General features: G+C 45.1%; 8 protein-coding genes across 8 annotated transcripts; 7 read left to right on the top strand and 1 right to left on the bottom strand.

Moving 5' to 3' along the window:
• Positions 1-159: 159 nt before the first annotated feature.
• JR316_0001486 (Cytochrome P450 monooxygenase 91) lies at positions 160-2,677 on the top strand (the record flags this gene model as incomplete). Its single annotated transcript, XM_047887290.1, has 14 exons — positions 160-358; positions 406-503; positions 558-649; positions 705-748; positions 798-895; positions 973-1,208; positions 1,267-1,508; positions 1,570-1,642; positions 1,695-1,898; positions 1,953-1,982; positions 2,032-2,253; positions 2,318-2,350; positions 2,418-2,446; positions 2,517-2,677. The coding sequence occupies 14 exons, from the start codon at positions 160-162 to the stop codon at positions 2,675-2,677; spliced, it is 1,761 nt and encodes a 586-aa protein (XP_047755036.1).
• A 400-nt stretch (positions 2,678-3,077) lies between these two features.
• On the top strand, positions 3,078-9,131 carry JR316_0001485 (eIF-2-alpha kinase GCN2; the record flags this gene model as incomplete). The annotated part of the gene is made up of 25 exons (XM_047887289.1): positions 3,078-3,176; positions 3,244-3,332; positions 3,389-3,536; positions 3,587-3,694; positions 3,743-4,010; positions 4,061-4,383; positions 4,433-4,811; positions 4,868-4,990; positions 5,071-5,192; positions 5,245-5,308; positions 5,365-5,858; positions 5,913-5,942; positions 5,991-6,123; positions 6,182-6,295; positions 6,350-6,447; positions 6,498-6,627; positions 6,690-6,812; positions 6,869-7,232; positions 7,289-7,464; positions 7,519-7,680; positions 7,738-7,981; positions 8,039-8,383; positions 8,437-8,522; positions 8,575-8,784; positions 8,845-9,131. The coding sequence occupies 25 exons, from the start codon at positions 3,078-3,080 to the stop codon at positions 9,129-9,131; spliced, it is 4,719 nt and encodes a 1,572-aa protein (XP_047755035.1).
• Positions 9,132-9,481: 350 nt separating this feature from the next.
• On the top strand, positions 9,482-10,570 carry JR316_0001484 (Protein-lysine N-methyltransferase EFM2; the record flags this gene model as incomplete). The annotated part of the gene is made up of 1 exon (XM_047887288.1): positions 9,482-10,570. The coding sequence occupies one exon, from the start codon at positions 9,482-9,484 to the stop codon at positions 10,568-10,570; it is 1,089 nt and encodes a 362-aa protein (XP_047755034.1).
• A 579-nt stretch (positions 10,571-11,149) lies between these two features.
• JR316_0001483 (Protein AIM2) lies at positions 11,150-12,336 on the top strand (the record flags this gene model as incomplete). Its single annotated transcript, XM_047887287.1, has 8 exons — positions 11,150-11,384; positions 11,435-11,590; positions 11,643-11,669; positions 11,729-11,788; positions 11,844-11,897; positions 11,961-11,984; positions 12,041-12,184; positions 12,269-12,336. The coding sequence occupies 8 exons, from the start codon at positions 11,150-11,152 to the stop codon at positions 12,334-12,336; spliced, it is 768 nt and encodes a 255-aa protein (XP_047755033.1).
• A 544-nt stretch (positions 12,337-12,880) lies between these two features.
• On the top strand, positions 12,881-13,966 carry JR316_0001482 (uncharacterized protein; the record flags this gene model as incomplete). Its single annotated transcript, XM_047887286.1, has 2 exons — positions 12,881-12,891; positions 12,952-13,966. The coding sequence occupies 2 exons, from the start codon at positions 12,881-12,883 to the stop codon at positions 13,964-13,966; spliced, it is 1,026 nt and encodes a 341-aa protein (XP_047755032.1).
• Positions 13,967-15,710: 1,744 nt separating this feature from the next.
• JR316_0001481 (uncharacterized protein) lies at positions 15,711-17,881 on the top strand (the record flags this gene model as incomplete). The annotated part of the gene is made up of 2 exons (XM_047887285.1): positions 15,711-16,746; positions 17,145-17,881. The coding sequence occupies 2 exons, from the start codon at positions 15,711-15,713 to the stop codon at positions 17,879-17,881; spliced, it is 1,773 nt and encodes a 590-aa protein (XP_047755031.1).
• Positions 17,882-18,507: 626 nt separating this feature from the next.
• JR316_0001480 (Ketoreductase azaE) lies at positions 18,508-20,040 on the bottom strand (the record flags this gene model as incomplete). Its single annotated transcript, XM_047887284.1, has 8 exons — positions 18,508-18,704; positions 18,771-18,794; positions 18,853-19,051; positions 19,169-19,239; positions 19,296-19,477; positions 19,531-19,591; positions 19,654-19,750; positions 19,831-20,040. 8 exons carry the CDS (start codon positions 20,038-20,040, stop codon positions 18,508-18,510), a joined length of 1,041 nt encoding a protein of 346 aa, XP_047755030.1.
• Positions 20,041-22,540: 2,500 nt separating this feature from the next.
• On the top strand, positions 22,541-23,289 carry JR316_0001479 (uncharacterized protein; the record flags this gene model as incomplete). Its single annotated transcript, XM_047887283.1, has 2 exons — positions 22,541-23,176; positions 23,233-23,289. The coding sequence occupies 2 exons, from the start codon at positions 22,541-22,543 to the stop codon at positions 23,287-23,289; spliced, it is 693 nt and encodes a 230-aa protein (XP_047755029.1).
• Between the last annotated feature and the right edge of the window lie 144 nt (positions 23,290-23,433).

Raw genomic sequence — 23,433 nt, 5'->3', positions numbered from 1 at the left:
ACCGAGAACTCCAAGGATGCAACTCTATTGACTTACAAATTTGCCACCTGGAGGATCGACTCCTACTGGGTGATCAAAATGATGTCGCGGGCCCTGGATGTCGGAGACAAAGTCATATAAAGAGAGACGTTCTTTTGGTCCTCCGACTGATATGCAGACATGAATATAACGTCACCATTCTCGTTCCTTTCATCTTTGATTCACAACTCGTCCATATCTATCAATGCAACAGACGCTGTCCTTTATTTTCTTGGGCTTTATTCCACTATAAAAATTTTGAAACTATTCTTGGGCAAGGGATTCTCTGAAAAACCTTTCAATGCTCTTCCAGGTCCAAAGCCAGTGTCATGGATTATGGGTATGCAATCATCAACCACGTTATTTTACATCCTGAACTGTTTGCAGGTAATTTGGGCCAACTCTTCAATGCGAAGGGCCTCCCGTTTCATCAGTCACTCGTAGATATGTATGGAGGTATGGTCAGGGTCTACGGTTTCTTCGGAGTACGCTTGCTATTTTTTCTTTAGAGTTGTCTGCTCATCTTTGATAAACCGAAGGATGAGCAATTGTACATTGCCGATCCCCGTGCATTGCAGAGTATTATCATTAAAGACCAAGATTCGTTTGAAGAAACCGCCGTTTTCACCGAGTATGTGATAACTACTTTGAGATTTTGAAGGCCATGGTTTGAAAAATATCTATAGGACCAACAAAGTCATCTTCGGTCCTGGTCTTGTGGCAACGACAGGTAAGTTTCTCGCTTATACTTGTTCTTCTATCTCAATAACATAATCGAGGTGAACAACACAAAAGACAGAGACGGGTTGTGAACCCAATCTTCGCAGTCCCTCACCTAAAGAAACTGACACCAGTCTTTTATGATATTGCGGAAAAGGTGAAATACTTTCGAAGTGCAGTAAAATTAGGGCGTGCACAAGTTTACTAACAAATGCACCATGCCTCTATCTACAGCTGGCCGATGTGATTCAGAGCGAAATTGATCAAAAATTATCGCACGCCAACGAATCAAAAGATTCGGGAAACTTAAATATTGGTCAAAAAGATAGACGAGGTGCTGTGATAGACATGTCTGACTGGATGTGTCGTGTGGCCCTAGAATCGGTTGGACAAACACTCATGGGATACTCATTTGACCCTCTGGACTCACCTTTCAACAACCCTTATACTTCTGCGATCAAAGATCTCATGTGAGTAAACATTTTGGCACAACTTAACTGAGTATACTTGCCAACGTGTATTTTGTAGTCCAACTTTGTTCTCCCTGGCGCTTGTGCGTCAATTTGCACCTTTCTTGGTGAGACTTGGTCCACCTTGGTTCCGAAGAAAATTGGTGGAATGGACGCCGCATAAAGCTGTGCAAAAGGTTATGAAAATGTCGGACGTTATGCACGAGACAGCTACAGAAATTTTGCAAAAGAAAAGGGCACACCTTCAGCAAAGCGCTGAAGACCACGAGGACGATGACAAGGATATCATTAGTATCTTATGTGCGTTGTTTCTCCTTGATCATATGTTCATTCAATTTCGTAAACGGGCCTTTTTTCTTAGTACGTCTCAACGACAAAGCAAAGAAGGAGGGCAGAGAGCAGCTCAGTGATATTGAGCTAACTGGTCAAATGACGTGAGCTTAGCAACGTATATTACGATTCCATCTATTGACAAGGATATTATAGAGTCCTCATATTTGGAGCCCAAGATACAACGTCATCATGCTTATCACGAGTTTTCCATCTTCTTGCTATGAACACAGATGTTCAGGATAAAGTTCGGCAAGAAATACAAGAAAAATGCTCTGATGAAGGGCATAGGCGCCTAGACTTTGACACGCTTTCCAAGCTTCCCTGGTTAGACGCCGTAGTCAAAGAAACCCTCAGATTGTTAGAGCAGTTATTATTCTCCACAATTATGAAAACTCACAGACTCTTTCCTAGATACCCACCCGTTCCATTTGTCCGAAGAACGTAAGGGCTTTGTGCGTTCTTTACAACATTCTCTGATCCTTATTTTTAGAGCTGTAAAAGAGACAGTACTAGAATATTCCCATCACGAAGACCACTCCAAACTATCCTCAGTCAGAGTCCCCGCTGGAACTATCCTCTTCGTGAGCATCGCAGGTAGCAACCGATTGGAATCAATATGGGGCCCAGATGCCAAGAAATGGAGACCTGAGAGGTGGTTGGAGGATAGTAAAGACTCAACTGCCGGTCGCCTACCTGGAATTTATTCTGGCATGTGAGTAGGATACACAATGGTTGGCATAACTCTATCATTGACTCGGGGTCAATCCTAATACTAGGATGTCATTCCTTGGGGGTGGCAGATCCTGTGTGTAAGTAAAGACAGTCCCGGACTCGTCGCTAATACTGCTCGCTGATTCGCAGATATCAATTTTGCAGTGGGTACAGATTCGCCCAAATTGAGATGAGTAAGTCTAATCCCATGCTAAATTCCGCTTCTCGTGATATTTTTGGGGTTCTGATTCGTGATTATCGTAGAGATTATCATCGCAACGCTGTTGTTGAGGTTTAAGATGACATGCACGGAGGCAGACATTGTTTGGAATTTGTCACAGATTATATCGCCCTCTGTGCGCACGGGTGACTTGAATGGGGTACCTGAGGAAAGAAAGGGGCTGCCTTTATTTGTTTTCAATTGAGTCCGATATCTAATCACAACTATATAAACCCTAGTCTAAGGTTCTATTTCAACACGTTGCGATGACTGACGCCTCTTTCTCCTTCTGTCCCCTTTACCGAGGTAGGGCATCAGGCACGTTGCAGATATGTTATATATTCAAGACAATGCCACTAAATTTTCTCCTCCTTTCTCAGCTCACTCACTTTCTTACACCCAACACATTTTATTGCATCGTCAGCCATGGAGACTTGAGTTGCCGAGGTCCATTGGGCCCTCCCCTTCTCAAGATCTTTGTTCGCTGTCTCTGAGGCCACAAGCCTGGAGACTGTCCTTCTTTTCAAGTTGTCAAAATAGCCACCTTAAAACAAGAGACACAAGACCCACCGAACAACACCAGTGTCGTCCTTATTTAGGTCCCCATGGATTCAACAGAAGACTCGCAGCTTCTTGAGATTACTGCGTTGCAGTCTATTTACGCAGAAGATTTCATAGAATGTCCACCCCCGAAAGCATGGAAGGTAAGTTATTGACAGCCAGCCGGATTTCTAGTGTTGTTTAAGGCTATAAATACTGACCCCCATCGAGGGTGCGGCTAGGTTGCACGAATTCATCATTAGAGTGTCACACCCAGAACCTATTCATGCGTCCAAGATCCATTTCAATCTTCACGTAAAGTGAGCGAGGGACTGTTATCTCTGCACCGGATCTATAGCCTAAAGTTCTCGATCAGGTTTCCAAAAACATATCCACGCCTCGCATGCCCCACATTCACCATCGAAAAACCCATCGTTGGCATCAATGAGGGCCAAGTTTCGCGATTGTCGCAGGAAGTCAACTCGGAGGCGCAGAAACTTAAAGGGTTTGAGATGGTCTTCTCGGTACGCTATTATACCCAGTCCATTATGGCGAAGGCTTCAATTGTTTTCAGATTATCACATTCTGTCAAGATTGGATAGAGAAGAATATCACACCACCTGTTGAAGTTGTTGGTTCGTTAGCATTGCAAATGACGCAACGGGCACAGGATGAGGAACGAGTAAGTCCTGGTCTCTTGCAATGTCCCCCATTTGCTCATGTTGAACAGGCACGACGTCAGCGAGAAATTGAACAAGCAGCAGAGGAAGAAGAGAGGGCCACCAGAGCCGCCGAAGAACTCAACGAACAGATACAGGCAGACGCAATGCGTCAGATGATGGCGAAGGAGCAACAATACAAAGCGCGAAAACGTGCCAATTCAGAGGCTACAGAAGTGCCCGCGACCGTTGAAATCGATACGCCTACGGAGACTTTCCGCGACATGGAAATCAATGGTGTAAAGTTCAACACAGTGAGGGTCTTTCACCCTCGAGTATGTGAGTAATAGCTTCAGATCAGGCGCATGGAGATACTGACTCCCAGGAAGCACATCTCGGTCTCGTTTACATGGCGGACCCTGTCGTGGACGACTTCAGCACCGCCACCCCATTAGAACTTTATGTTGTCACTTTCGAAGAGCACTACTATACAACATCACAGGGAAGAAAGAAATTGACCCAGCTTGAATCAGAAATCAAGAATCTCATCAATATCCGCCACACGAAATTGCTCACTATCTACGGTGTCAAACTTCATTTGCCGAGCTCCAGCGGCTCTCCTCAGCTTATGGTTTTGACGGAGCAAACCCCAGCGTTGACACTGCATGATGTTCTGGAGGATTGTGATTCTCTGAGGGAAGATCGTGCTTCTGTACGTTGTTTAGCCCTTGTATTCGAAGGATGACTCATATTAGTGATAGGACTATATCGCTCAAATTCTCACCGCGTTGAATGCCCTCCATTGCAGTGGCCTCGTTCACAAAGGAATTACAACTCGATGCATTGGCTTAACGTCTACCGATAATCCCAGCCAGCCTAAAACAGTCAAAATCAGCAAAGCCCCTTTCCATACCTATCTACTGGATTTGCATCGCTCCAACTCATTTGGGCCACACACCCCACCGATACCCGAGGAGCCCAAACTTCCGGAAGGCTGGCTTTCGCGAGATGTCAACGAATCAGCATTGTTGTATACCCGCAAACGCGATATTCATGACGTAGGCATTGTGTTCATGCAAATGCTGTTAGGGTTGGATGTGTGCGAGCGGTATTCGGAGCCTGGTAGCGCTATTCACAGTTGTACGTGTATATCTCTGTCCTTCTTCCACGTCGCTTATTCACGTCATTTGGTGCAGCATCCATATCACCCACGTTAGCGCGACAGATAATGTTGATGCTCGAACCACCGAAGAAGGGGTCGGTGACCTGTGCCAGTTTGTTGACTGACCTCAATGGTGTGGCCCAGAGTCCTGTCACTAGTCGCGGAATCTCCTTTGCCTCACATGGTACCTTTCTTCCATATTCCTAGTGCATAGATTCCGGCACTGACTTCGTTTAGATCCGCGCACCCCTTTAACTCTGCCATACGGTTCACCTGAAGGCCCCGACTATTTTAGGTTGACTCCGAGAGAGAAACAAACCAGTCGATGGAAGACGGAATGGGAGGAATTGGAGCTTCTTGTGTGTGATCCAACAATCATTTAGTGACCGACATTCTTATTTCTGTTTATAGGGAAGAGGTGCATTTGGCTCTGTAGTTAAAGCCAGAAACAAGATCGATTCACGCATATATGCGGGTAAATATTCAGTCTTACTCGTGAACGGTCATAACACCTACTAAATTCATATTTAGTCAAGAAGGTCCGCCTCTCCAAAACCCCTCAAAATGACAAGAAGATCGAGAGAGAAGTCGACGCTCTAAGTCGTCTTTTCCACCGTAACATCGTTCGATACTACACTACGTGGATTGAGGTGTCCGACCCTACGTCAGCCGCAGCATCCGGAGGATCCAGCACGGAATCATCAATTGACGAAGAACTGGAGGAAGGTTTAACATCTGTCCCTGGAATCACCAGCGAAAAGCACCTTCCAGTTAACGGTCAATTCCAATTCAATGTCGATGATTTCGATGATATCTCTGTCTCGCGTGGATCTTTCCCTAGTATCCACTTTTCTGTTGGATCGGATTCTGGAGGAGATACTTCCAGTAGCAGCGAAGATGATGACGAATTCGGAGGGTTGTTTAAATCCACGAAATCTCGATCGAGGTCGGGACCCGCGTCTTTGGCATTGAATTCTTTGCCCCCCGATACCCCAGCTCCTCAGACAACTCTTTATATTCAAATGGTATATTCGTTGTCTGTACAACTGAGTCTTCATGTGTAACCTAGTTTTCTGTAGGAGTTCGTTGAGCGGCAAACATTGAAAGAAGTGAGACTTTTTGAATATGTAGATCTTCAACCATCTAACATCTGATAGCGAGTGGACGAAGGACTGCCTGCCGACGAGAAGGAGGGCTGGAGACTATTCCAGCAAATTGTCGATGCTCTAGTGCATATGTCTACCATGAACATCTTGCACAGAGATATCAAGTTGACGAATATTTTCATAGGTATGTTTGTCTTGTTGTTGACATGGCATCCATCTCACCTCTGCTTTCTTCATCGCAGATATAAAGGGTGATTGTAAAGTCGGTGATTTTGGACTTGCTACTTCCAGTCTTTCAGTAGACCCTTCGGATGTGTCCGCATCCTCTGGCTTTGTCGGAGCCGATATGACTTTGGGTACATTTATAGCACTGGATTTTTGATTCTGTTTTTTTGCTAACAATATTTCAGAGGTCGGCACTCGCTTGTACATTGCTCCAGAAGTGCAGTCTCATCGACGAGTTAGAGGTCCCCGAGATCATTCTAAAGCTGACATGTACTCTTTAGGGGTATGTTGAATTTTATGCCCTACTTTTCGATTTGTTGACACTAGCTCCAGATTGTGTTTTTCGAGATGAATTTCCAATTCAACACGGGCGCTGAAAGAATTGCCGTCCTGGAGGATCTGCGAAAACCATCTATAACATTCCCTGCGGGATGGGATCCACACAGGATCAGGCAAAAAGAAAGTGAGAGTCTGCGCGCCTTAAAGTTTTCATCTGTTTCTATAAACATTGACATACTTTCCAAGTCATTACCTGGTTGCTGCAACATGATCCGGACAAGCGACCCACTGCCCTAGAGCTCTCTCAAAGTCCCCTTTTGCCTGAAAGATTGGAGGATGAATACTTTAAAAACGCACTTCGATTAATGGGTTCGATTTATTTATTACTGTTCTTTTCATCCTTACTAACCGACATCGTTCTTTAGCGAAGCCTGATACCACCCACCACCAGACTGCTCTTGCAACGCTTTTCAAGCAACCTCCTCGTCTTTCCAGAGCTGTTGTCTATGACCAAGACGTTGATTCTCCTGATTATGCTCCATTAAATCAGACTGTCCAAGATCAGCTAGTCGCTATATTTCATTTACACGGCGCAGTTGACATGGAGCCGCCTTTACTAATGCCGATCATGGATCCCGAAGAGGAGAAAAATCAGGCCACCTTCATTGACCGCCAAGGCGACATTGTATCTCTTCCAAACAACATTCTCGTGCCTTTTGCAAGGCTGGCTGGTCGACAGAATATTCGACGTATTAAGAGATATCATATCACCAATGTCTATCGGCCAAAGTATGTGTTTCATCGTGGGCTTCATTCTGCCGCTGATCTGACTTGTTGACCTCCAGTACCGTCCCAGGACATCCCAAGTTCACGAAAGCTGCGTTGTTCGATATAATCAGTCCGGATTTAAGATATGGTCCTCTAGCAGCTGGAGCAGAGATTATTTCCGTGGTTAATGACTGCTTGGACACATTCCCAAATCTTTCTCAGAACTACGATATCCATATATCTCACTCAAAGAGTACGTCTTGTTTTGTAAACTCTATGCGCATTTGTTGAGATATCGTCTATTCAGTAATTGAGGTAGCGCTGAATCGGGTCCCCGCTGAAACCCGTGCGGCTGTTGCGGAAATTCTCAATCAACCCAAGTCATCAATCATGCAGAAACGTGCTCTTCTTTTGAAGAAGGGTCTCGTTAGGAGTACAGCCGATGAACTAGAAATTTTGTCCGATGTTGGTGAGTACTTGGGACTGGTAAGGATACTTTACTTGTGTGGTTAATGTGGGTCTTTAGAGGAGGATCTCGAAGAAACGGTGCTACGGCTAGAAAAATTGGGCACAGGCATAGCTACGATTCTAGAACCATGGATCAAGGAAGTCAGGCAAACCATACAGTACACACAATCTGCAGGAGTCAAACGGCAGATCTACTTCCACCCTCTTATGTTAGGCGCACATAATAATCACTTCAAGGATGGTATTATGGTTGAAGTTGTTAGGCGGAACAAACAGGGAGATGTACTTGCTGCAGGAGGCCGGTGAGTTGCCACGCCATTTCCTGTGAAAATGCCCTTGCTTATACATACCTTCTACAGATATGACAACCTCATCACTCGATTCCAATCTCTGAAACAGAAACCTGATCCTGTTTGTGCCTTTGGTATCCAAATTGCAGTCGAAAAGATTACTGCTGCCCTTGCTTCCTATCAAAGTGCCTCTATCAAGACATTGGTGAAAGAGGAGCGGTCGTTTGGGTTCTGGAGTCCTAGACGATGCGACGTGTATGTCGTCTCCTATCAAGCTGGGTATCTGCAGGAACGACTTGAAGTGGTCTCATACCTATGGGAACATAACATCAGTGCTGATCTTATGTATGAATCTGGGTTACCAGATGCTGAACATGAAAATCATTTGGATATATGTGCCAGAGAGGGCATTTTGTACGTGTTTTCGCGTTTCGTAAAGGGCTGGTTCTAATATGGTCATGATACAGATTTACTGTGTACCCTCGCCCTCGTACTGGAAGAAATCTTCCTGCGTTCAAAGTTAAAAGTATCTTGAAAGGAACGGAAGTGGATTGTGAGTTGTAGTTTCAATAGCCTCGTGTCTCTTTTTTCTGAAGACTGTATAGTGTCTCGCCAAGAGCTTGTCAGTTGGCTTCAACATCAAATAGCCGATCAGAAGAGAGTCGATGCTGCCACATCAGGTGCCACTACTCTTCCCGAAAGTGCCCCAAACCTTCCTGTTATCAAGGATACTGCAGTTGTGCCAGATGTTCAGCTCGTGCTCCCGGATCCAAAAAAGCAACGCAAGCAAATGAAACAGTTGTTTTTAGAAAAAGGTTTTTTGATTACCTCCTTCATTTCCCGTGTAGCCATATCTTATATAACTTTTTCTTCAGCTTTTGAAAAAGCTCTTGCTATCAAAAATTCTTTCCAGAATGGCATGCCTGTTCTTGTTGTCGATGTCTCTCCCGCCCACTTCGATGCTATGATCAGAAGTTCTGCTTGGGTCACCGACGAAGAAGCCTGGAAAGTCATCTGGGCTATGTTTCCTCCTCAACACTCTGGCTATGCTCAAACTGTGCGAGAAGCAGCCATCAAACGTAAATCTGAGGGCCATTCCTATATTTTACTATATGGAATTCGCGAAGACCGCACTCAGCTACTCTCTCTTGCTCCAAATTAATCCTTTGCAATGTCTGGAAAGGTTCTGTAACTAGAAATGCATTATGTTTGTTATGTTGTCATGTCTTCATGTTTTTACACGATTTCTTCTATCCCCATGTCGCCTTTTTAATCACTTTGTGATACGAAATTCAACTTCAATGTCGTTTCTACTTCTTGATCATCCACTCAAATCATATTATCATTATGATTATCATATGTCGTCTGCTTAAAGGCCAGTAATCGTTAAAGGACTCCAATGAACTCTTAACTTGTTCACAAAAATGGGTAAAATGACCGAGATAGGGGCCAGATACCCATGAATACTCGTGATGGCTGAAAATAATTTTCGCTTGTTCTTTCACCACAAATATGCAGCCTCCGACTTCACGACTTCCTCCCATAAAATCGTTAGAAACCCAGCCACTGGAACATCTCGAAAAAGCAGTTCGTTACCTTTGGGGGATATACAATCCACCAGTGCGTGGTTCTCGACGAAGAACAGCTCACAAGGAAAAAGACGCTTCTGATGACCTGCGAACCGATGATTTTGAGCGCAGTTACTCGATGAAATGGCTAACGGCTTTGGTGTCTCAGTGCGAATTGGAAATGGACAGCGAAGAACATTTGAATCAAAGTCGCAAAGAAATCTTGGTAGAGGAGGCGGCCTCTCTTCTCGCAATATGTGCTGGAACGGCGTCGGCTGGCGTTGTTACGCGTCGATTTACTTTCGATTTAGCCGATACGTCGACACAGATCACTGTCGATTTGACGGATGTTCCTTTGGACAATCAGGATTATGCAAGTGTGGGCGCTCAAACGTGGGGAGGGGCTTGCATTATGGCAGAGATGATGGCTGAAGACCCAGACACATTTTTTCTTCCTTGGTCGCGGCAACCAGCAGGGCGTCTTAGGTATCTCGAACTTGGTGCAGGTACGGGCCTCGTGAGCCTCATAGCTTCCAAGATATTGCACAGCGTCGAAAGTTTCAAACTAGAAGTCGATTTGGTCGCAACGGACTATTACCCCTCGGTGCTCGCCAACCTGGCCCACAACCTCGATTCAAATCTGCGCGCTTCGTGCAAAAAACACGTTCGTGTCTCCACACAACACCTGGATTGGTCTACCTTTTGCGACTCTGCTCCAAATTCGGTGTTTGAGGATGGCTTTGATGTTGTCTACGGAGCTGACATCGTATACGAATCGCAACACGCAATTTGGATCAAATCGTGTCTGGAAAAGCTTCTTCGAAAGCCGACATCGTCTAATCCAAACCCAACGTTCCATCTTATCATCCCCTTGCGCGCCACGCATTCAGCCGAGTCGAACACAATTGAACAGGTATTTCCGCCTGATGGGAAAGGGCTTGTCATCAAGCATAAAGAAATAATAGTTTGCTACGCAGATAGCGGCAAATCAGGGGAGGAAATCGAATACGCGTACTTCAGAATTGGGTGGTAATCGAAATAGTAATCCAGCGGATTTTCCCGCCAGCTATGATTGCCGTTTCCTTGCCTAAGCACTGCAATGAGAAAGAGTGAATGCAGGTTTAGAACGGGATATAATTAAGGTGAGAAAATTTGAGGCGGTTTCCTTACCTTGTTCTCACTCTTCGACTCTACCCAACTAAAGCAGTTCAACCAACTGCGTCTTTCGCGGTCACCATTTTACAAGTACCAACGCGTACGCATAGGGCCTATTTACAACGGAAACTCCTAATAATGAATCGATGGTTGAATTTGAAAGTCGCATGTACGTCTGCGCCTGAGTGTCTATCAAGCCTTCTTTCATCATGAGGATCTGCCCACAAATATACTCTTTCACTTGAGCCATATGCATTCTTGCAGCTGACCCAAGCATTCCGTGATAGCTCGTCATTCCTTCAAGCCGAGCTTTGCGAACCTCGTTTCTCACGACAGAGCCACTGTCTGTATAAAGCCGACTATAACGACTGGGAGCAGATTCCACACGCAGCCTTATCGCCCGCCTACATCTACGCGCAATATCACCCAGCAAGCAAACAGGTCTACCGCTAAAACAATGTCGAACACCTCTCCTGTCCTTGCTGGCCCGCCCGGAGACTGCTGTGTTCAAGGTGTAAAGCACTTTGGCGATGCTGTTGGAAAGACTATCAAAATCGCAGATATAGACACATATGTATCTGAACCTCCAGAGGGTACTACAGGTCCCAAGAAAGTCGTTCTCTTCTTTGCCGACGTCTATGGGCCGTTTTACATCAACGCCAAACTGCTCCAAGATTACTTTGCGTCCAACGGTACGTCATTATGCCACTTCTGAAGAAACTAAAGTATGAAGTTGTGATAGGTTTCTACGTGCTTGGAATTGATTACTTCTTTGGAGATCCCATTTCCCTACACACCGATGAGCCTAACTGGGACAGAAATGCCTGGTTTGCCAAGTCCAGAAAAGCTGCCAACGAGGAAACGCCAAAATGGATCAAAGCTGTTCGTGAGATCTATGGTAAGTCTTAAGTGAGATCTATTCATCAAAGCAAAGGGCTCAAAAAAATCAGGATCTGACGCAAAGTATACTGCCGTTGGTAAGCGTCCCCTATACTATAATTCTATTCTTTGTGCTAAGGGTAATTATCATATCAAGGATACTGCTTCGGTGGTCCATTCGCCCTTGAGCTTGCGAATACCGATGACGTTGTAGCATGTAAAATTCATTGATATTTGATCGAGAGTCATCGAGTTCACACCTTTTATTTTAGCTGCGTTTGCTCACCCAGCTTTCTTGAACGAAGACCATTTCAGGAACATCAAGAGTAAGCTCAAGTTAAATATTCCTATCCGTTTTCATGTTTCTGACTTGATGTTCGCATCTTCAGAGCCTCTGTTGCTCTCCTGCGCAGGTATTTGACACAAACAAAAAATATGCACCCCGTTTTCATGTATTATTGTTGAATAGAGGTCGACCAGACATTCCCCTCCGAATCGCGTCGCCGCGCAGAGGACATTTTGGCTGAGGTCAAGGCTACCTACCACGTCCAAGTCTTCTCGGGTGTGTCCCATGGATTCGCCACGCGTGGTGACCCAGAGGTCGAACAGTCGCGTAAGTGTATTCCTAACCAACATCCTCCCTCCCCACTTCTTTCCATCTTGTATTAACTGCTTTCTGCTTTTGTTTATTTGCTAGGTTGGGCCAAAGAGGAATCCGCTCGTAGTATTATCAATTGGTTCAAGAGGTTCAGTGGAAGTTCGTGAGCTTGAACTAGTCCGTAACGTATTGGCGGTAGAGATACCAATGTTGGATAATTGTCTAGCTGATATGTGCTCCTTCTTCCACGAAGCTCCGCGATCGAAATTGTGAAATGTATGGTTAAATCTGAACACTATCTCTGTAATTGAACTCCAATCATGCAAGGTTGCATGGTAATCGCGGTTCGTGGCGTAAGTCTGAGGCTCCCAGTGCGTGGAATATATTACTAGGTAAAATTTTGGCAGTTTCTACATCTTTAGGTATTCATAAAGTGTATGAAAGCATATTGAATGCTGTATTCTCGCTGAACCCTATCTCTTACACTCATGGCGCGACGCGACGCGTGTCAGGATCACCCGATATAGGCGTCAGAGTCACATGGCCGCTATGATGCGCACACGAGGCTCGTTGAACATTCCTTGACTTGCGTCCACCACCGCACCACGTTATAAAGGGAATCCGTCCACTCGGCTTCTGCCATTCCAAGCTAGAACTTACTTGGTACTTCCACAAACTCACAGCGAGACTTAAATGGGTCAAGCTCTCTCGATGTACAATGGGTTTTTGAACTATCTCAGTCAGTGGTCAATATTCAGTATTCACACTCTTCTATTTGGTAGAAACGAGCTGCTACTTGAGGAAACAGAAGCAGAAGAAGGAACTCTACCCCTTCCCAAAGCCACGCTTCATTCACTTCCTGTCGAGATAATGCTTCATATTTTCTCACATTTGGAGATCAAACCTTACCTCTTTTCTCGTGGTGTATGCAAAGAGTGGCAACACCTCCTTCCTCTTGCTGACATCCATCCAGTGCGGCGCCGTCTAGTTGAGCTGTATTTAAAGATGGTTAACACACCAAATTTTATCGACACCCGTACATGGATAGTTGACAATCTCCAGCCGTTCGACCGACAGGCGTACATCGACACCCTCCTTTCACAATACCCGGCAATCCCGGAAGAGTTTCGCGTTTGGCTTCTCGAATGGCCAGAAAAGGCTACTGTGAATTGTATCTGGCCTGGTCTGCCACTCGTAGCATGCATCGACTTCAGACCCAGTAGACGGTGTGGTGTTAATTGGGTGGCGTACAAAATGCATTCCCCTCAGCTCCTCGCGCCAGTTTATAGGCAGCGTACTCCCTTTGCCAAGTTTGTCCCCGGTCTTTTAATTTGGAGGCAAGGTATCTCAACAGAGTGGCTCATCTTTGATAAAGACGAACCTGAACTCTTCGGATGTGTCTATGTCACCAATCGGTTGGAAAATGAAAAACCGGCGGTCATCCCCCACGAGCGACAGAAAATTCCTGACTACGACGACGACGAGCCCAGTTCTGGATCCGAGGATGAAGACGGTGAGTTCCGAGCAGAGCTCTCTTCTGGGCTTGTGATAACGGACGACGTGGATTCAGAAGGTTACCTCAATGTACCATATCCCGATTGGATTAGCTTTTTGGAGCGTTGCTGGGATAAAAATGCCCGCACGCTGCAATATAATGAGGAGCACCGCTATCTAGATGACCGTGTTATCGCTAAGTCCGATATGGGTCCGGAATTCAACTCGTTTTATGAAAGTAGACTCCCCGCTTTTCCGTGGATCTCACGGGAGTTATGTACAGAGTATCTCGCGAATAATTGATTGCTACTGTCCATTAAAGAGCACTCTGTATACTCTACTTCTGTATGAAAAGTTGCATAAACTGTTCGTCAAAATGCGTTTGAGAAGGCAGTGTTGTTCGATTAACAAGGTTCGCCTCCCTTTCGTTCAGCGGCACAGAATATATATCGGGAACAGGGCATATGAGACACACACAATGTTGCCTCAAGGCTGACACTTAACTCGACGGTGTGGGTTAAATGGTTTTGCAAGTTCAGGCCGTTCAATATAGGATGAGACGGCAATTACTTGTTTTAAAGAATTAAAACGAGCAATCGTCGTATGGTATTAGTAACATAGACAGTCTTTTAAGTTACAGACTATGTTAGTTACATCCTTATACGATGCTAGCCGTGTATGTACTGCCATCATCCTAATTAAATTCTAGACCGTCTAACTAAACTGGTTCGTTCGCTACGTTGTGGTTGTTGTTTTTAGCTGGAACAGCTGGAGATATATTCGCAAAATTGGCAACCAGTCAATACCTCTTCAAACACAAGAACAAGTGGCGTTGCAGGATCTCTGAGGTAGGTCTCCTCTCTGGAACGAGCTATTGAACCAGTGGTGTCTGCACTCACTGTGTTATTTTAAATAATGGCATTGGGGCGATTTCGATGTAGGTTGATTGTAGAGTCAGTGGTGAGGTCTTGACGAGTATGCGTTATTGTGTATTTATGATGTATATTATTGCACCTTTTGTTCACTATACTTCGCTGTGGAAGGAGGTTAATTACATAGAGCATAGCAGGCTAGTGTAGAGGGAAAGGATGAGAAACCAAACTTACATAGTCGCCAAAAGAGACATTTCGCGTGTTATATGGTCGCTTGTGTGCTGCGGCTCTGCTCGAGACTCCTATCAACGGTTACACTCAACAGGTGGAGATAACGACGGAGAATGATTCCCTGTAACGTTGATAAAGGCGACGGGACACTTTTTGTAATCTACTGTTCACAACAAAACCTTACAAGTTCTGAGGGACCCATATCATTTTTTGAATAGGTTAACATTCGATAAACAGTGGATTTTTTATCGGCGTTACACTCAAGCCATACACATAGCGCCTGGTCTTTGGTGGAAATCGGATACACATGGAGCAAGCATTATTCCAGGAATACACCGTATTCCTTCCAGAAATGACAGTTCAATCACTTCCTTTTGAACTCATTTTTGATATATTCTCTTATTTAAAACTCAAGACTTACATCACCGCCCACGGAGTGTGCAAAGAATGGCGCCGCCTTCTTCCGCTCACTCCCATTAACCCGATACGCCGACGTCTCTTCCAGATGTACCAAAAACATGATAAACACCCCGAATTATCAAAATACGCGTATGAATCGTTGATATTCTAGCACCCTTTGACAGGCAGGCGTACATTGATGTCCTCCTCTCTCAATATCCAGCAATTCCAGAGGAATTTTGAATATGGATACTGGAGTGGCCATTAGCAGGATGTGCAAATTCCACACCTATAACTTTGTCTAATACTTTCAGCAACTTTCCATGGACAGTGCACGCGTCGCCTCCTATCATTTCAGGCGCGACGGGTGCGATGATCACATGACGGTGGTGTGCACCTATTCTTCATACACGAGGTCGAATGTAAAAACGTTAGACTCTGAAAAGTTGCGAGCTACGTCCATCACGTCCAGAGGGAGGCTAACCATTCCCTTTCCCCGTCCACAAACCTAATCTCTACTCCGAGAGCGATACCTCACTATATAGATGGGACAAGTTCACTCGTTGTACAATGCCCTTTTCTCTCTCAGTCAACGGTCCATTCTCAGTGTTCGCCGACTACTATTTGGTGGAAACGAACTGCTACTGGAAGGGTTAAAATCAGAAGAAACCATTGTGTACCTTCCCAACTCAATCTTTCAATCACTTCCTGTGGAGATAATTCTTCATATTTTCTCTCATTTGGAGCTCCAGCCATACCTCTTCTCTCGTGGTGTATGCAAAGAATGGCAGCGTCTCCTTCCGCTGGCTGATATCCATCCAGCACGGCTCCGTCTAGCTGAGCTTTATTTGGAGATGGTTAATACGCCAGATTTTATCGACACTCGTACCTGGATAATTGACAATCTCCAGCCATTCGACCGACAAGCGTACATCGACACCCTCCTTTCCCAATATCCGGCAGTTCCGGAAGAGTTTCGCATATGGCTTCTCGAATGGCCAGAAATGGCGACTGTAAGTTGTATTTGGCCTGGTCTGCCATTTATATCATGCATCGACTTCAGCCCCCGTAAAAGGTCTGGCGTTTACTGGGTAGCATACAAAAAGCATTCCCCTCAACTTCTAGCGCCAGTCTATAGGCAGCACACTCCCTACGCCAAGTTTGTCCCTGGCCTTCTAATCTGGAGGCGAAGTCACTTGACTGAGTGGCTTATTTTCGATAAAGATGAACCTGAACTCTTTGGCCGTGTGTATGTCACCAGTTTGTTGGAACTTGAATCATCGGGGGTCATCCCTCACGAACGACAAAAAATTCCCGATGACGACGACGAGCTGGAAGAAGCGTATGACGCGGACGCAGATGGGTATCTCAACGTGCCATATCCAGATTGGATCACCTATTTGGAAAGCTGCTGGGCCGAAAATGTTAGAAGGCTCGAACACCGTGAAACGTGCCGTCCGTTTGAGGACCGCGTCATTCCTGAATCCGAAATCACCCCGCAATTCAACTCGTCTTATGCTACTGCACTCCCCACTGTTCCATGGAGCTTACGGGAGTCGTTTACAGAGAATCTCATGAATAGTTAGCTATTCCACTGCCCATTAAAAACAATTCCGTATATTGTTACTTTGTAAGACGTCACAGCAGCTGGTGGGACAATTTCATTGTGGATGAATCAATCCACGGGGGCTCTTAATGATTCGACTCAACAAAGCATTAACTAAAATGAAGCACACAATCAGCTTCTTCTGCTCTACTTCTATCTCTCACTGCGAACGTGCCCCGCGACAGGTTGGACCTGATACGATCATCAGAGTCACATAGTAGCCACAGTGCATACTCATCAGTGATTGACTCGCAACCTTTAACTATGCTCACTAGCTCAGTAACAAGCATGCATCAAATGTGTACGATGTGCACTGCTTCTACCTTTCACAGTCTGACCTGCGCTTCAATCAACTAACAGTTATCCGGCGCAGCGGAAGCTACTTGCCGGACTTATGAACTTAGCTCGGTGAAAGATGCGCAGCAGTCTAGTGCTGTCTTCGTCATCAACGACATTGAGATGATTGTCGCACCGCAGCAGAACGACAAATCAGAGACAGCGTCCATCGCGTCGACGCTCGTCGACGTCGAAAAGCCACCGCCGAATCGGATACCTCGATATCTCGCCAAGCTCATCAGTGCATCCCTCCCTTTAGCGCTCGTTGCTTTCATATGCACCGTCATCGACAATGTCATCCGCTCGCAGAATCCTAAACTGCTGATACCCATTATCCTGGCATTCGTGCTGACACTGCCCCACCACGGAGAGACGTTGCTCCTCGTATGGTTACAGCGCCACCACACCGACTCCATTCTCCCTTTCACGCCATGTTCTCCGAAAGTTATTGCCTACGCTACGCTTTTGTGGTTGTTGTGGATGGCGTCTGTCGTCGAGCGAGCAATCAGCTTTCACCGCGCCAGAAAGCACGATATTGTACTCTGTTTTCCTGGGATAGGATCCAATGGAACTCCAATAAACGCCTGCAGTACATGGATGGCGGATATCCTATGGGCGGTGACCACGTCTGCTGTTGCTTCGGCGATAGAGGCGGCTATTATCCTTTCGATCACTACAGTGTGTTTTTTGCATCACAGACAAGAGCTTAAGTCTTCTCCTGCACTGACAAGATCTAATCCTTCAATGCTGGAGGGAAAGGCCGCGGAGGTTTGATATGTTTGTTCTGGTGAGCGGTCTCCTATAAAATTATCTTATACGTGTTGACGGACATAAAGTTAGCTATTGGGCTTTGGAGTATGTGGTCTGTGTATAGCTGTGTACTACTACTACTTCCCAAACATTCACGCATATTTTTTCCGCTTTCTAACCAGTTTTGGTTACGAGTTGTACACACTTCCGCAAGAGTCATGAACTTTGCAAACGATTTACGGGCGAGGAATCAGTCACATTAAATCAAGGTCGTGCTTGAGTGTCAAAAATACGAAAGTCTTCTTGGGACGTTTGGATCCCGCTGGTCTTAGGTTGCTCCAAAACAATTCGTCACAGTTGCCGCCTCTGTTGTGATGGCAAACCGATGACTCGGATGCTCGTGTCAGGTACCAATTCAAACGCGTCCGCATCGCGCGAGGCCGGACAATATCATGCCGCGATTGCAGGCTCGTAAGCAGACTCGCAGTGATAGTGGCAGGTCTATCCGCACTATCAAAAATTTCTCAAGTACAAACTACGTGAGGTAAGAAAACATATTACACACAAAAATGTGTAAACACCATAACTTGAAGTTTCCCTTTCATAAACTGTAATATGCAGATCACAGGCTATTTCATACTTGAGCGAGTCTACAGAAATCCCCTGCGTCTATATTCTTCTGCTACACTGAGAAGTGTCTCATCACGGCTTTTGTACTTTATTCCAAGAATACTCTCGGCCTTCTGAGTTTTTAGAGTCAATGGTATGTATGACTTCAGGTTCGGATTGCCTCGCTTAAAGATTCCAGAGGTGTAATATTCTGGCTTGCGATCGAGTAGATGATTTCCTGTGTGATAAATTGATTGGGGTATGAGTCAATCTCATGCAATAATATAAGCATAGGGAAACGTACGCGAATCCTGCCAAGTTATTGATTCTGTATGAATAATTATCATTGATACTTGGTTATCATAGTCAAAATAAACGGTAAAAACCTGCAGACAAGATGAAACGCTGGCCGCCTGCATCTTCAACTTTCAGCGCGTTAACGTGAGCCGCGGAGACGTCGCGAACATCCACGTATGACAAGGTAGATTTCAGAATTTCTTCGGACTGTTCTGTGGCCATAAAATGGAACCAGAGGCGGACAGACGGAGTTACTTCGTGCAACTCCTGAAAGTCTTGAAGCAAGGGCTATGTTGCGATCAGCACAATATCAGAAAGCTGCCAATTTTGATCACTCTTACACCTATAATCTGTACCAATTTATAAGACCACTTTACTGAAGAAAAAATATGTTGAACACGATACCAGAGATGGATTGATTGTGACGAGGTCCCAGCCAATCATTCCCTTGTGTTTCTCACAGAAGTCCCACGCAGCTATTAGGGCCACACAATGAGTTCGAAGCGATAAGTGTGCGTTTACAACCACTCACCTCTCTCCGAGAGAGTTTTTGACGCATAATATTTCTCCATCGGAGATGCACTTTTCCCTTGTGTTTCTACAATCCTGACATACTCATCTCCCCAGTCGTTTTCATCCAGAACGGTGGGTCCGTCAATAGGCCTCATCATAGCAGCGAGAGAGGACGTTATAACGACACGTTTGACCTGGGAGCTGTGACATTCATTTACTAATTGATTGGGTCGTGGAGTAGGAGACGCAAGTACCCGTTCTTCAGGATGCTATTTAAAATGCTCAGAGTTCCTTGAACAGCAGGATTAATGTAAACTAGAACCGTTCAGCTTAGACATAAATTCCAATGCGCTGAATATAAAATTTTCAAAACCTACTTTCGTAAGGATCTTCATCAGGCAAGTGACCTGGGCCAGGAGATGCCGTGTGCTCAATGGCATCGATTCCTTTAACGGCATCATCTAGTGCTCCATCCTGCAGGTTAATGGATTATTGGAGAGTTGACGTGATCAGTGACAATGACGATAATTAGCCTGAAAATGACTGGTGCTTACCTGGGTCAAGTCTTCGATAATCAGTAACTCAAGACGGTCACCGTAAGATGAAAATATTTTCTTGGTCTCTTCCGCTTTCTCTTGCGATCGCACTGTTCCACGGACAGAGAAGCCAAGGCCAAGAAGACGCTGGATAATTGCCATTGCAACAAATCCGTTGGCTCCTGTGACGAGCACTTTTACACCTGAGTTGGACTGTAAAGCTGGCATGTTGGTTAGGAGTGAGATGTGTGGAGGAGGATAAGTGACAAATTTTGAAATTTGGACCGCTATTTATTCTTGAATGTAGTGGAAGTTTCATACTATGCCCTAAAATTTCAGTCGACGCGAAGGTATGAGGCCCTCCGAAGATCCCGATGCTGTTTGAATAATGAGAAAACAGGTTGACAGCGGTATAAAGATGCTTACTGCATTCTGGACACGTCTTGCGAATTTGTTTGTCTGTACCTAAACCAAAAAGGCTATCAGTAAGCACATTTGAAATCCTTTAGCAAACCTGATGAAAGCGGTGTACTTGCTCTTATTGCAATTAACTTTGACGCGTAAGTGAGGCTGGTCATTAAAATCCAAGGAGGATCCGCTCCTCTGTGTTCACGGCAATAAGACCAATACCTTTCATCAAATGCGCGCTATGAGTCATTATTCGTCAGCCGCTGCGCAAACCTATCAATTGACAGAGTCTGAGAAACTCGAGAACAACTTTAGTGGCGTGGAAACCTTCAGAACTAGAAGTATGCCCGCCCACAACGGAAGGAGACACAGCGTCCATTTTGACAATAGTCGGGTCTTTCATATTTCCAGTTGTAAGATCATCACTGTCTAGTACTGGAGAAAAATTACTGTCGTCGGTCTATTTGGCGTGTACTACGATGGGCCCTTATGTTCCCCGGCGCTGAAGGTCGAGCCTGTCTAATACTGCTCTGAGAATGCGCAGCGCCACATTTCGCTTAATCATTCATGGAGATACTGCGTAAGGGTCGGTCTCCTTTATACAAGGGCACACCGATGTATCTCCACTTCATTGTAGCCTCTACTATCGCTCTATTTAAAAAAAAATACCCCCAGGCTCACTCAACCTGACTCACTCCTAAGCCACGTTGATAACTCTCCAAGGATGTGGGTAAGATCTGACTTATCTGAGCGCTTTGAGGACTTTTGGAGTGGAGGTACCGTGAAACCACACCCAGTCTGTGATTGTCAAAAGTGTACACGTTTGATTGTTCAGATCCACAAATGAAAGCCGGTCCGACTGAGCGTGGAGGGTGTACGTCTCGCTTCTTGATTAATATTTTCAAAGTCCTAATATGCTCATATTTGAGACTTTCTGAGGTAGGAACTCTTTTTTAGTGCTAGCATGCAGTGGGCGCGAGATAACAACTTGAGGTGGAAGCGTGTGTATTATTTTTAGACCCGGATGGTCGGCACATGTTGTGTGCGAAACGAAGCATTGGGTCAAAATGCCAAGCAAGCAAAGTGGGCCATTGAGGTACAACGGAGGAGGCTATAATCTGAGGATTCTAGTTACTTGTCTTTCTTCAATCAACGTATTTGGCTTAAAACTTTGGTGTGCCATTCACGGGCGCTTAATTACTAAGGATCATCACATGAGGTCAAACCTCACGTATTTTAAATATCCCTCACAGTTCAGTCCCTGAGACTCACGTTTTAGCGGAAGTCGTATAGTTCGTGTTTTGATTTCATTACTAAGTGTAACATTGATGGAGTTACATTGTGGGCGCGAGATAAGGGAACGAGGTGATTGCCGTATTCTTAGAGCACATCAAATGAGTCAAGGTAGATGGACGGCGATCTATGATATTCTCAGGGCCAAAAGCGGAGATTAGAGGCTAGAGTCACAGTGCGTATCCCTCATCTAGAGAAGTTTTTCTTGATTTCACCTTTGGACTTTTATCCATCTGAGCCCAGAAAACTACCTGCAGGCGCTTATGGGCTTATGGCAGTATGTTGTTACCCTTACGTCCGTAAAAACTATATTGTGCGTAAATGACTCGTGTATACGCAAAACGGTTGTATACGCAACCGCTCTGCATCATGGCTCAGGAAAATCAATGAAGATTTGAACTTCTCTTTTTGACAGCTGTCAAACCTTCATCTTCTCAAAAAATGCGTGTACAACGCGAGGATACACAGGCCATTTCTACGACTTCTTTGAGAGCTTAGCATGTTATGCACCAGTAATGCGAGGCATTTTCACTAAACCCTTAGCCATGAGGAGAACGTCGCTCAAGCCTAGCAAATGCATAAAAGCAGAGGTCAACTATTCACGAAATCTCATCGATTATTCTTGAGCACCCACTTGACAATAGCCAAAGTACTCACTTTATTCTCAACTCACGCCAAACAATGAGTATGTGGTGTTCCATATGACGATATAATCATACTCAATTGAGCCTAGCTTCAGACATGATTCAAACTCCTCTTAATGAGAGTGATATGATATTTTTCAACGCTTGTTTGTTCCATATTGAGGAAATTGCCTCTTTCCTGAACAAACCACTTGTTGATCCTCAAGCGTATCCCCCCTGTTAGTGATTCTCTATTGCTGTCTGTACCCCAAGCTCATAGTCGTCGAACCTGTTGACAATCTTTAGTTCCGTTCAACTTTGACACGGCGTCTGACGAGGAAAAAGCAAATTACCTTGACAACTGTGTTAAGCACTGGATTGAGAAAGGCCTAATTTCTCCTGCCATGATAGGGATCCGAGACGACGACACATTGCCCGCCTATACTCACGACCCTTTCTATCAACGAATCCTGCGCACCATTGCGTATAGCTTGCAACATCCTAAAGCAACGGATCCCAATGGAACTCGCAATCCATACTTTTCCTTGGGGAGATTTATCGACTCTTATATCCACAGCCGTGGAAACAATATCGCGAAGTCTCAGTTCAATGCCTTTTGCATTGTGGAAACAGAAGAGAAAACCATCCCAGACCACTATGGTCACAGCTCGGCAGCTTCCAGGGTCAGACGCAAACCCACTGAAGCAGAGAAAAAAATGGATCGTCTTTATCGCCGAGCTCTAGTATTTCCCACCCTTAACGGCAGTAACCCGCACGAAGAATCTTTGGAGGAACGCCCTGTGGAGCAATGCGCTGAAAACATTGCATTACCTTACATCCTGAAGGCTGCCATCCAGTTTTTGGCTAACAATGAACAAGGCAATCGAGTGATCAGTGTATATTCTTTGAGTATGAGTACCGCTAAAGAACCGATAGCATTCTGCCTGAATTGCAGGCGCCATGCTACAGATCTTGTTAGAAAGACTCTGGGCTTACGAATTGTGGATAGGGCACATGTAATATATCAATCCGATGCCACTGTATGTGTCTTCATATTGTTATAGGGTTTTTCTGACTTACTCACTGTTTCATTTAGTATGCACTATGGGCCAGTGACCAACAAGGAGATTTTTCGTCAAATAGCAATGCATAGTACTACTAGCGTAACGTGTGTATTGTCAACCGCATAATGTATAAAGTATGCCAGCTCTGGGAAATTGGATGACCGTTTTCTATAGTTCTTTGAAAGGTTAGAGAAAGCTGAAGTAACAATAGATTTCCTTGTAAGTAAAGAATT

This window comes from Psilocybe cubensis, chromosome 1 (assembly GCF_017499595.1).
Source record: "Psilocybe cubensis strain MGC-MH-2018 chromosome 1, whole genome shotgun sequence".
Taxonomy (NCBI): Eukaryota; Fungi; Basidiomycota; class Agaricomycetes; order Agaricales; family Agrocybaceae; genus Psilocybe; species Psilocybe cubensis.
The sequence above is the reverse complement of the archived record's forward strand: the minus strand, read 5'-3'. Positions and strand labels throughout refer to the sequence as shown.